At 42.0% G+C, this 12,649-nt stretch overlaps 1 protein-coding gene across 1 annotated transcript; it reads left to right on the top strand.

Moving 5' to 3' along the window:
* Nucleotides 1-6,938: 6,938 nt before the first annotated feature.
* Nucleotides 6,939-9,752, top strand: LOC116054524. The gene is made up of 6 exons (XM_031306107.2): nucleotides 6,939-7,644; nucleotides 8,139-8,362; nucleotides 8,453-8,707; nucleotides 8,798-8,962; nucleotides 9,099-9,197; nucleotides 9,451-9,752. Exons 1-6 carry the CDS (start codon nucleotides 7,603-7,605, stop codon nucleotides 9,716-9,718), a joined length of 1,053 nt encoding a protein of 350 aa, XP_031161967.1. The 5' UTR covers nucleotides 6,939-7,602; the 3' UTR covers nucleotides 9,719-9,752.
* Nucleotides 9,753-12,649: the final 2,897 nt, after the last annotated feature.

Genomic DNA, 12,649 nt, shown 5'->3' with positions numbered 1-12,649 from the left:
AGACAACACTTATGTCACGATTTTATGATATCCAAAATTTAAGACGATATCTAGCCTCATAGTATATCGATTTCGATATAATATCTGTATGTTGCTCAGCCATATCTGCAATCAACAATAGGCAAATGTAAACAATATGACAATGTTATGTATTTTGTTTTACTGAAAACATGTACAAGCAGTTGCTACTTTATAAGGTACAATAATGCACAGTAATGCAGTAAATGTTCCTTCACGAAGGCAATAATGTTCAGTTCTTGTTGAAACTTTTAGAGAGGCTGTCCTGCGTGTTGAGTATTGAGTTATACTGATAGATGTTTCTAATGTGAACAAAGTGCACAACATATTAGAAATACCTTCGTACAATGCAGTACTATTCATTTTTTGCAGAGCTGTTTTATTAGACTGCATTGGTTTTAGCGAGGTGTACTTAAAGGCCCACATGTTTAGTTGTTCATCATCAAAATCTGTGTTACCCGTTCACAAACTTCTCCTTTTTCATGAATATTTACCACCACCATCAATTCCAAGTATTCCTTTTGGCTTGAAATTTTACGTTTGCATTCGCATGAACTGGAGTAGACGCTCCATATTCATGCGCCATCTTGAAATACGTTAGCCGGTAAGGGACATACAGGACATACTGCTCCGCCTTTCGCGTTTTCGCTGTCACATGATAAACTCACAGGTGCTGCTAATGCTGCTAATGGGTATCAGAAATCAGAAAGGGCTTTATTGCCAAGTACGTTACACATACGAGGAATTTGTCATGGTGTTGTTGGAGCATGTCACACATACAAATATAAGAAGGATAAAAAGAATATAAACATATACACGCAGTATGTATTAATAACGATAAAATAAATTTAAATAAATAGTAAAATAAGTCAAACAGTAGTAAAAAGGAATGCTACAGCAGAGTAGGTACAGTGGCATGAGGAGTCAGAGGTGGGGTGTGGAGAGAGTCAGGATGGATTCCGGGCCTTGTTTAGAAGGCTAGTGGCAGAGGGGAAAAAACTGTTTATGTGGCGTGAGGTTTTGGTCCTGATGGACCTCATCCTCCTGCCAGAGGGGAGTGGCTCAAAGAGCTTGTGTCCGGGGTGGGAGGGGTCAGCCACAATCTTTCCAGCACGCTTCAGAGACCTGGTGGCGTATAGGTCCTGGAGCGGCGGCAGATTGCAGCCAATCACCTTCTCAGCTGACCGAATGACACGCTGCAGCCTGCCCTTGTCCTTGGCAGTGGCAGCAGCGTACCAGATGGTGATGGAGGATGTGAGGATGGACTCAATGATGGCTGTGTAGAAGTGCACCATCATTGTCTTTGGAAGGTTGAATTTCTTCAGCTGCCGCAGGAAGTACATCCTCTGTTGTGCTTTCTTGATGAGGGAGCTGATGTTCAGCTCCCACTTGAGGTCCTGGGAGATGATAGTTCCCAGGAAGCGGAAAGACTCCACAGTGTCGATTGTGGAGCCACAGAGGGTGATGGGGGCAGGTGGGGCTGAGTTCTTCCTGAAGTCCACAACCATCTCCACTGTCTTTAGAGCGTTGAGCTCTAGATTGTTTTGGTTGCACCAGGTCACCAGGTGGTCAGCCTCCTACCTGTAGGCGGACTCGTCTCCATCAGAGATGAGTCTGATGAGGGAGGTGTCGTCCGCAAACTTCAGAAGCTTGACAGACTGGTGACTGGAGGTGCAGCTGTTGGTGTACAGGGAGAAGAGCAGAGGAGAAAGAACGCAGCCCTGGGGCGATCCGGTGCTGATGGTCTGTGAGTCGGAGACGTGTTTCCCCAGCTTCACATGCTGCTTCCTGTCAGACAGGAAGTCATTGATCCACCTGCAGGTGGAGTCAGGCACACCAAGCTGGGAGAGTTTCTCCTGAAACAGAGCCGGGATGATGGTATTGAAGGCAGAGCTGAAGTCCACAAACAGGATCCTGGCGTAGGTTCCTGCGGAGTCCAGGTGCCGGAGGATGTAGTGGAGGGCCAAATTGACTGCATCATCTACAGACCTATTGGCTCTGTAGGCAAACTGCAGGGGTGGCTGATGGCTTTGAGGTGTGAAAGCACAAGGCGCTCAAAGGACTTCATAACCACAGAGGTCAGGGCGACGGGTCTGAAGTCATTAAGTCCTGTGGTCCTTGGCTTCTTGGGGACAGGGATTATGGTTGAGGTCTTGAAGCAGGCTGGCACGTGACATGTCTCCAGTGAGGTGTTAAAAATGTCTGTGAACACTGGAGACAGCTGGTCAGCGCAGGTCGGTCATTGAAGGAGTGGGGGGTTTTAGGCTTGTCCTTTCCAGACAGTCGCAGAGTCGTTAGCTGAGAACTGGCGTTGGAGCTTCGTATCGTAGCTTCCCGGCCCCGGCACGTTTGAAGAAGGAAACATGGAGGACCACACGTATTCAAAATCCAAATTTCAGGAACAGGAGTCTTCTTCTTCGCCCAGGAAAAGAAAAAGGACCGGCTTTTTGAAGAGTGAAGGCTACCGTAGCTGTAATACGTACTTTGAACTGCGTGGTGAGAGAGAGTTGATTGCTATATATGATCTCAACGCTAGATGGGAGAAATTCCTACACATTGGACCTTTACTAAACTGGCAACTGAGTATTTTCATGTAACTAGAATCCAAGAATAGCAAATAATAGCAAATAACATAATGAACATGGGGGGAACAGAAAAATACTGATGCTGCCAAAGAAGATATTATGAACATTATTGTAATAAGTTAATATGACTAGGGCTGCTCGATTATGGAAAAAAAGATCATAATCACAATTCTTTAGGTTAATATTGAATTGAAATCAGGATTATTTAAAGCTATAGTGCGTGGTTGCAGTTGCCCCCATCTGGAATTCAAAGTAATGACAACAGCACTGTTGGCGCATCCACATGGCGCATGTCCAGCGCCGGTGCCAGACAATTGTCAGCAAGGGGGGGGCGTTGTGCCGAAAACAGACTGCCTGCCGCTAGAGGGCAATGTTGGTCAGTCTAAATAGTTATGTGCACCAATATTAACTAGGGTGACCAGACGTCCCGAAAAATTCGGGACAGTCCCGAAATCCAAGCAGTTGTCCCGAATCCCGAATCCTGCCCTAATTGTCCCGAAAATTAGAGCAAAGTCTCAAGAGCAGACTCTTGAGTAGTTATACTCTGATAGAACAGCTCCCGTCGGCTGCTCATTGGCTGCAATAGTATGTAGGCGGCTAGGCGCGAATTTTGATAACACGCATTGCTATTTTTCATTCATTCATTCATTCATTCATTCATTCATTCATTCATTCATTGTTGAAATGGAGGCTCAGGCTGGTGATCCGATGAACACGTAGCTAAAAAGCAAAAACGTCTCTGCAGGTACCGGGAGGACTGGGTAGTGAAATACCCCTGGATTACTGCAGTTTTACGTGATGCAAACAAAGCGTTTTGCAATGTATGTAGGAAGGAGTTTGGTATTTCACACGGGGGGGGAGTCAGACGTCAGGCTAGCAGCAAACTACATATAACTAACAGCACAACTGTACGTACCAACACTTTGGTCTCATCCTTCTTTAAGCGGGAGGATGACTCCATGTATAATAAAATAGCTGCTGCTGAGCTGACCTCAGTGTTTCACTGTGTGACCCACCAACACTCATACAGATCGCTTGACTGTGCTATGAAGTTAACGCCAAAACTGTACTCTGACTCGGCTATAGCTAAACACATCTGCTGCGGTCGCACAAAAGCAGAAGCACTTGTCACAAACATACTGGCAGCGGAGTTTTGAAATTCATGTCGTCTGTGCCCCCCTAACACAGGATTGCAAAGGCTGACAAAGACAAACTTTTCAGGACTTTTAGTAGACCTCATACCATGCAAGTATAGCAAATTGGGTGATTGTCAGACTTTGCTGTCCCGAGTTATGGGGGGCAGTCACATTTCGGCAGGCTCCATGAACCCATGCCAAAAAAGGACTGCACCCCCCTAACTCAGGATTGCAAAGGCTGGCAAACATTAAGTAGACTTCATACCATGCAAGTATAGCAAATTGGGTGATTGTCAGAATTTGCTGTCCCAAGTTAGGCGGGGGGCAGTCTCATTTCGGCAGGCTCCATGAACCCATGCCAAAAAAGGACTGCCCACCCCTAACTCAGGATTGCAAAGGCTGACAAAGACAAACTTCTCAGGACATTTAGTAGACCTCATACCATGCGAGTATAGCAAATTGGGTGATTGTCAGACTTTGATGTCCAGAGTTAGGGGGGGGGCAGTCACATTTTGGCAGGCTCCATGCCCATGCCAAAAAAGGGCTGCGCCCCCCTAACTCAGGATTGCAAAGGCTGACAAAGACAAGCTTTTCGGGACGTTTAGTAGACCTCATACCATGCAAGTATAGCAAATTGGGTGATTGTCAGACTTTGCTGTCCCGAGTTATGGGGGGCAGTCACATTTCGGCAGGCTCCATGAACCCATGCCAAAAAAGGACTGCACCCCCCTAACTCAGGATTGCAAAGGCTGGCAAACATTAAGTAGACTTCATACCATGCAAGTATAGCAAATTGGGTGATTGTCAGAATTTGCTGTCCCAAGTTAGGCGGGGGGCAGTCTCATTTCGGCAGGCTCCATGAACCCATGCCAAAAAAGGACTGCCCACCCCTAACTCAGGATTGCAAAGGCTGACAAAGACAAACTTCTCAGGACATTTAGTAGACCTCATACCATGCGAGTATAGCAAATTGGGTGATTGTCAGACTTTGATGTCCAGAGTTAGGGGGGGGGCAGTCACATTTTGGCAGGCTCCATGCCCATGCCAAAAAAGGGCTGCGCCCCCCTAACTCAGGATTGCAAAGGCTGACAAAGACAAGCTTTTCGGGACGTTTAGTAGACCTCATACCATGCAAGTATAGCAAATTGGGTGATTGTTAGACTTTGCTGTCCCGAGTTAGGGGGGGGGCAGTCACATTTCAGCAGGCTCCATGAGCCCATGCCAAAAAGGACTGCTCCCCCCTAACTCAGGATTGCAAAGGCTGTATCATGTGAACGCGCTGACAGTGTTGTTGTCATTGCTAAGAATTCCTCATGGGGGCGACAGAAACTACGCACGATAGCTTTAAACGTAGGTAAATAAAAGAAATAATGCTTCTTAGCTAAAAGTACTGACATTGTAATAAAACAATTGCCGTTCTATGAATTCACATCGACAAACTGTTTGATCAGGTGTCACTACTGTAGCGTGAAAGAAAGACATACATTTATCAGTGGTAGCTGATGCAGTGTAGCTCAAGGTTGAAGCAGGAGTAGAGGTGGAAGCAGAGGTTGAGGCAGGGATGGATGTGGAGTCAGAGGTGGAGGCTGCCCTTCAGGAGGAAGGGGTAGAGGTTGAGGCAGGGGTGGGAGTGGAGGCATAGTTTAAGGTAGGAGTAGAGACTGAAGCAGGGGTGGAGATGGAGGCAGGGATGGATGTGGAGTCAGAGGTTGAAGCAGGGGTGGAGATGGAGGTTACCCCTGTGGAGTTGAGGATCTTATGTGGTATTTTTTCCTTTTCCTCAATGTCTATTTTCAGGTGGTCAGTGTTGATTTTAGGAAAAACATGACCTCCCTCACTTTCCAGATCAGCACTCTTGTCCTGTAGAGCTATGACTGTGAAAGGCCCCAAGAAGTCAGGCTCCAACTTTCCGCCCTTTCGCCGCTGGCTTCTCACATTCAACCGCCACACTTTGTCACCCACCTTGAAATTTGATTTTGTGGTCTTTTCGTTTTTGATGTGGCCTGTGGCAATGATGTGTCGAGCAGCCTGCAGGGCATCACTAATATTAATAATGTCCTCTGTAGGGGCTGTCATTCTCCACAGCCCTCTCCATGCTGCTGTCCACCTTTTAAAAATAATATTGTATACAATATCATAACGTATTACATATCAATACAAATTCTTTCAAAAAGTCAAAGCAATCACTTGCAACAAAAAATAGCATGTACTCCTCAGGGACCTGGGACAGGTATCTGGCTTCCCTGCCAAACATCATATAGAATGGAGAAAATGTACTGGTTGACTGTTTTTTGGTCCATAGACCAAACATCACAGCATCTAGATGCTGGTCCCATGTGTCGGGCCTCTGCCCTACAAGTTTTCTCAGAGCTCTGAAATGTGATAGGAAAAGAATGTATTTTAGTTGTACATACATATCTATCCATCTATCTATCTATCTATCTATATATCTAATTGCATGCTGTATATATGTTAAGTTTGAATAAATGGAATGAAAAAAATATGTAATCTATATATATTTTCTTTATATATAAATATATATATATATATATACAGTATATTGTTTGAATATATGGTTGAATATGAATATATGTTGTAAAAAAGGCCCATAAATAATTAACTGCAGTTACTAAGATTTGTAATGCCGAGTGCATGACCAATTTCTGCACTAATCCCTCTGGTATAGTGTAGAAATAACTTTAATAGGGGCTGTATTTCTTGATTCACAGGTTCACAACTCCCACCCATTTTGCTGACCTTTGTATGGTACCATTCATTTTCTCAACAAGACCATTGGTTTGAGGACGATAAGGGGCACAAGCTTCCCTATCAGGTCCATGCCAACAAGCTCGAATGGATGCGTTACCTAAAAGACATATAGGTGACTGTCAGGTGAACATCAAGAACAAGGAATAGGACATGACTGGATAACATCTGCTGACGCAAGTGAGATAAGTGAGATAAAAGACAGCAAGGGGAAAGACAGGGCACACACTGGGCCACCTGAATGAAGAATATCTAAAAGGTTGTGTGTGTGTGTGTGTGTGTGTGTGTGTGTGTGTGTGTGTGTGTGTGTGTGTGTGTGGTATGGGAGAGATGACATTTAAGAAATGTTTTTTTTAATTCTTCTAAAAAATAATATATATATATATATATATATAGCTATAAAATACAAAGTATTAGTATGTAGTATGTATGTATATTTTTATACATATTAAGTATCCTGCTTGAAATTAGGATTTGGGCCCAAAAAGGCAATAGTTTTAAGCTTAACATATAGAAGATGACAACTTCTAGTTATTAACATTTAATAAGCACTGCTTCTCAGAGGCCAATTTATTTTATTTTATCAGCCTGACTGGGAGGTATAATTATGGTATTATTATTATAAATAATTAAGTGTTTTTGAAGAAAAGCACATTTTCATGTAACGAGACTGTTCTGATTAGGTGAATTCTAGTTTAGTTTATTAGGAGTAATTTTTTTAGCTTAGTTTAGTCCAATAGCGTTTATGTTCAATGAAGACAAATACATTGTGTTATGAAGGTTGTTTGTAGATGTGATTTTGTGTTTGTAGTTTTTTCTTCCAACTGAATATAAGGAATCAGACGTTTGCTAAGTTGTAAAACATATAAATGATGATACACCTTTAATTAGTATTTTATGAGTCATAAAGCTAAAAGTCATCAAGTTGATCCGAAGGTTCCATTATGACCCCATAATGGTTCTGGAATTCTACATCACAAAAGTCTACAGGAGAGAACATTTCAGGTCTGGTTGTCATTCCAATATCTTCACACGTTGATTACAGACACAGAGAGACATCCCGTTTTTAACTGTTTTATTCAACAAGTATTTCAAAGATGTTTGGAAAAAGCAACTTGCAGAGGCCAAATCACCACACGGTAAGCTGAGTTAAATGTCTATTTGTTATCTAGTTCAAACTGATTTGAGGCTTTTCTTTTCTTTTCCAATTTAAATATAATTAGATTTTTAAGTTAATGTATGTACTCACATGTAATGTAGACTGATCTTTTATTCTAAGCAGAAAAAAACAGATTAACACAAGTAAGCCGATAGATAGTTGCTATTTCTCCATGACTATATGTATCAATGTAGTTATTTACAGTCTGCTAAAAATGAATGTACAATTGTTTGAAGTTGCTTGACGGGCAGGAATGTGAACAGGATTTGAATTAAATTAAAGAAGATGCCATTTCATTTAAATCAGTAGGAGTGACATGTCTATCAATGACTAAGTTTAATAATTCTACACAGGTGATTTGATTATTCTTTGATCAAACTAAATGACACTTATTTGATTTAAGTGTTATTTAGTTTTATGTCTTGTGTTTAGTTGACAGATGGTCTAAACATGTATCCAAATATTCTCTTTTAGTATGATATAGGTGACGAGGATCCTCTCATTAAAGAGCTCAGCAAATTAATGGCCAGACTTTCCATAAGTGGACAGACTGAGCTAGCGTTCAGGTCTTCCAACAGCCGCATATCCAATAATGGGGGGTCCAGAGTTCAGCAAACCCTGAGAGAAGGCTTGGAGGTCAATCCAAAACCTACCCCTAAAAGGAGATGGGAGGATCTGGAATCGGCCGGTATCAGAAGGTAAGGGTTATATCACTTCCCTGTGTTAATGATTTATTGTTGCAGTTAAGATTCTGGAGATTCAAACTACTTTTTGTCTTTATGCAAAAGGCCAGACAGCCTCGGTCCAGAGAGGAAGAGGAGAAGACTGGACACAACGGAAATAAAGAAGTCTTCCTGGATGAGTCGCGCCAGAGCTTTTCAAAGGAAACGTTTGAGTGTTTTTTGTTCCAGGTCCATTATCAAGCAGACTTTGCCACCTGAGGTGCAAAAGAAGGAGCAAACTCTAAAAGAAGGCTTGGAGGACAAAGAAAAACCCTCCTATAAAAGGAAATGGGAAGATTTCAATTCAGCCGGTATCAGAAGGTAAGTGTTGTATCACTTTCCTGTATTGATGATTTACTGTAGGCGTTAAGATTCTGGAGATTCAAACTACTATTTATCTTTATGCAAAAGGCCAGACAACCTCGGTCCACAAAGAAAGAGGAGAAGAGTGGTTCTTAAACGTGTTCAGGCAGACGGTGACATTGTCATGGTTGCCATGCCAAAAAAGAGAAATAGAACCAGAAGGAGAAAGAGGAGACGCTGTGCGAAGCCTGTACAGGATGCAGAGGAATGGCGGTAAGTCTTCTAATGGCAACACACAGACCGTGGTTACATTTTGTATTATTATTTGTTTTTATCACAGAGATTACAGCTTAAATGTATATTTAACTTCTAATATTAAAGAGATTGAAACAATTTATAATCTATGCAGACACCCAGAATGCTCGGGTCACAAGGGACCTGGAGAAAAGACCAGAGGAGGGAGAAAAGAGAAAAGAGGAGGGAGACAGAAGGCAAAGCATGACGTGAGGTAATTTTATAGGGACACAAAAACACTTGGGAATCGTTTTTTTTTTTTTTTTTTTGCAGCATGTCACAAAATCCTTAGATCTGGTGTAGAATAAACTAAAAGTGTGATGGCTCTGCTATCATCAGGAAATTCCAGTTTCAATGTAACACTTTTGACGCGTTACATACTTGTTTTCTGTGACTGAGGGACTTGTCTTGTAAGTGTTGTTGCTTTATAGTTTTTTTAATTTGTGGAATAAATTCTCGTTACACAGGTCATGCTTTGACAAAAGGGGAAACACTGGACCAAAAAACCCCAGCACCCCACTTTACCGTGCCAGACCCTTTTACCAAAGAGAGCAATTTGGACCACCAGGCAGAAGAAACCCACAAAACATGCGTCACCAGGGCCACCGTCAGTGGGCATCACCTGGTCCGATGTGCCGGGCCCCGGGTCAAGGGAGGGCCCAAAGGGTCCCTTGGCAAAAAACGCCCTGGGCACCAGGAAGACACAAGGACCTGTGTGTCACTGTCACTTTCTAAATCAATGAAATAAATGTAATTTGTTGTCTTCCTATCTCCTATTCATTTTTGTCTTTCCCATTTACAGTATCTAATATGCCCCCCTTTTAAATATACTTCTATTTAATGTTTCTGCAATTTAAAGATAATCAGAAAATGAACCACACTTAGGTCAAAACCAATCACACAGAAGTAACAGGGGCTCTTACTGGCCGGAGCAAGTGTATCCTATCCTCCATAATATTAACTTCACTGCTTCAATAATGTGTCTGAAAATTCAGAGAGAATCAGTTTGATTATAAAAAATATATCTCAAAGTGAAAGATGCACTAGTGAACATACATGGGCGGGGTGTGTTATTGTGGCTAAATGTGTCCTCCATACAGACCACATTTTCTTCACATATATCTTCTCCACATGTATTTTCAATACAACCGCATATTTTGCTGCATCTTAATGAGTATTGACTGTGGTAGATTTACTTATTTTAGTAATTTGTTTTGTTCATGTACATCTTAATACCAAATCTGTTAAGAGAATGAAACCTTGTTAAAGCCATAAGCTCTAAAGTTTAAATCTACATAAAATACATACAAATTTATTTTTCACAGCCCTGTTGTGTTCTTTAACCCCCCAAATGTTAGCCTGACAAGCCAGACCCACATCAAGATGTTGGGTCTGGGAACTCACCATTGGCGGGGCTCAATCCGAGGGGCGGGATAAACAGTTGTCTTTCAAATTCCCTCTGCACGCAATAGGATAGCGCTACAACCAAGCAGAGCAACACTAGTTGATAGATTAAACGTATCCGGTCGGCAAAACTCAGAACACATCTTCCTTTTGTTAAGAATGACTTCAGTGCCGTTCTTTGTTCTTTTCTCAAAGAAAAGCTTAACTCCAAGTCTTCCAGTGTCTCAGCCAAAGCCGATTCTAAAAAGACCGCTGTTCGCCAACAGCAGCAGCCATCTTCTTTGTTATTAAGTAGCTGGGAATAGACCTTTTTCACGGCAGACATGATGATATGTCATAGTAGGAAAAGCACAGGTGTATTCCAAACCATTAATGATGGCTGCATTCCACTTAGGAGAGGCCCTGGTATTGTTCATGCTGACTCACTGAAATAGCTTACTGGGACACTTGATGGAACTGAGCCATCGTTAAGGTTATCAATTTCAGCTGTGCTTTTCCTACTATGACAAGTCAAAATGTCTGCTGTGAAAAAGGTCCATTCACGCGGAACCGTCGTAACTCTGCCGTCATTATGTTAAGCCCGCCCACCGACTCTATACACGATGTGATTGGCCCGGCTAGAGTTTGGTTTTTCCAGCTCGCAAGCCAACGGAGAGTTTCTAGACCCCCTGGCTGCAAATTACATTTGCTGCCGATAGGGTGCGTCTAGATTTCTAGGCTACCCCAATGTATCACAAGTAGACACAATTCTTGTTTCTCGTATATGTTTTGAGCCCCCTGAACGGTTATTTTTTGACCTCTTTTGGGGAGTGTGTTGTCTTTCGTATTTGACAAATACACCTCTTCTAAATATTGGGGAAAATCTACGCCTATGTATTTGATTAACATCAGTTACTATATGTTTAAGCGACTGTACGCCACATACCCAGCACCAAACAACAGACAAAGTAGGCAACCAGCGGGTGAACGTAGTGGAGCATTTAGCTGCTACAGAGCCAGATATTTCCCTCAGGAGTTGATGGAAACCAGAACACGGCTAAAAGGAGATGGAGTCATCTGGAGGACATACAGTAAATGAATGCTATTGTTGCTATGAGGATATGCAACTGCTTGCAAATGGTTTACAGCGTGTTGTGCTGCCCCCAAGTAGCCAATCAAATCCCAAAAAATCTGTTAATGCCAGTTTAAAATGAGAACTTACTTACATACCTTCAGTATTATGGAAGCGTAATGCTGCCGTGGCAGAAAAAGAAAAATGTATTAGTATCACGTTATTACGTGAAATGTTTGTTGTAATAAGATGTTTTTCACGTCATAACAAGATTTTTTTTACGTTATTGTTTAAACATACAAACTTATTAGGTTGACAATATACTATTTATCAGTACGGTATAACGTATAGTTTCACGTTATGACGTGATCATTTATTATATATTTATTCAACATGATACTTTTCACGTTGTGACATAACATGATAAATAGGACATTGTAATAACAATAAAATATTCTTGTTATAACTTGATAAGTTTGTATGTTGTAATAATTAGAAACGAAAAATGTTAAAACGTGAAAATATCTTGTTATAATCTTGTATACAGTCTATGGTTATAACGTTAAAAACATCTTATTACAATAAGCTTTTCACGTAATAACGTTTTTACTTTTTTCCTGCCGTGACAGCACTACGCTTCCGTAAAGTGTAGATCAAAATACAGAAGAAAAGAAAAACATTTCTGAGGTAGAAGTGATCCCATAGGTTGAGTAAAATCAGTAGGCGGAGCCAAATAACCACAGTCTCTGTAGCTTAAAGGTGCACTATGAGTTCCTGCATGACGTCACTTCTGTTGACGTTCCAAATAAATACCGAACAAAAGAGAGCAAGCTCGCCCCTCCCCCCATGTTTCCCATGTCACTAAAGGCAGCTACACACCGGGCCGATAATCGGCCGTCGGACAGTCTGGCGAGGTCAGTGACTCGAGTCTGTTCGGTGTGTTCCGTGCCGTCGTCCATTGGAGGAGCTGTCGGCCTTCATTTTGGCCGACCTGACATGCTCAGTCAGAGACAGGGCAGTCGGGACTCACCCGGAAATGGCAAGCGGGATGACTGTGACTAAGCCTCTTAAAATCAGATGAAAATCTTTTAAACTGACCTTTGTCGATCTGAAATGAAGACAGATTCAGCAACTGCATGGCCCATTTCTCGCTTAAAATGTTTTCAGAAACATGTTTCGGTGAACTATTTTATTACAATATGAGATCGTAT

The sequence above is a fragment of the Sander lucioperca genome, chromosome 20 (assembly GCF_008315115.2).
Source record: "Sander lucioperca isolate FBNREF2018 chromosome 20, SLUC_FBN_1.2, whole genome shotgun sequence".
Taxonomy (NCBI): Eukaryota; Metazoa; Chordata; class Actinopteri; order Perciformes; family Percidae; genus Sander; species Sander lucioperca.
The sequence above is the reverse complement of the archived record's forward strand: the minus strand, read 5'-3'. Positions and strand labels throughout refer to the sequence as shown.

Bases quoted from the DNA above. Each gene is read 5' to 3' on its own strand.
- LOC116054524 (XM_031306107.2), top strand. From the start codon at position 7,603: ATGTTTGGAAAAAGCAACTTGCAGAGGCCAAATCACCACACG. The intron at 8,363-8,452 runs GTAAGGGTTATA...TTTATGCAAAAG, and splicing joins GAATCGGCCGGTATCAGAAG to GCCAGACAGCCTCGGTCCAG. The intron at 9,198-9,450 runs GTAATTTTATAG...CTCGTTACACAG, and splicing joins AAGGCAAAGCATGACGTGAG to GTCATGCTTTGACAAAAGGG.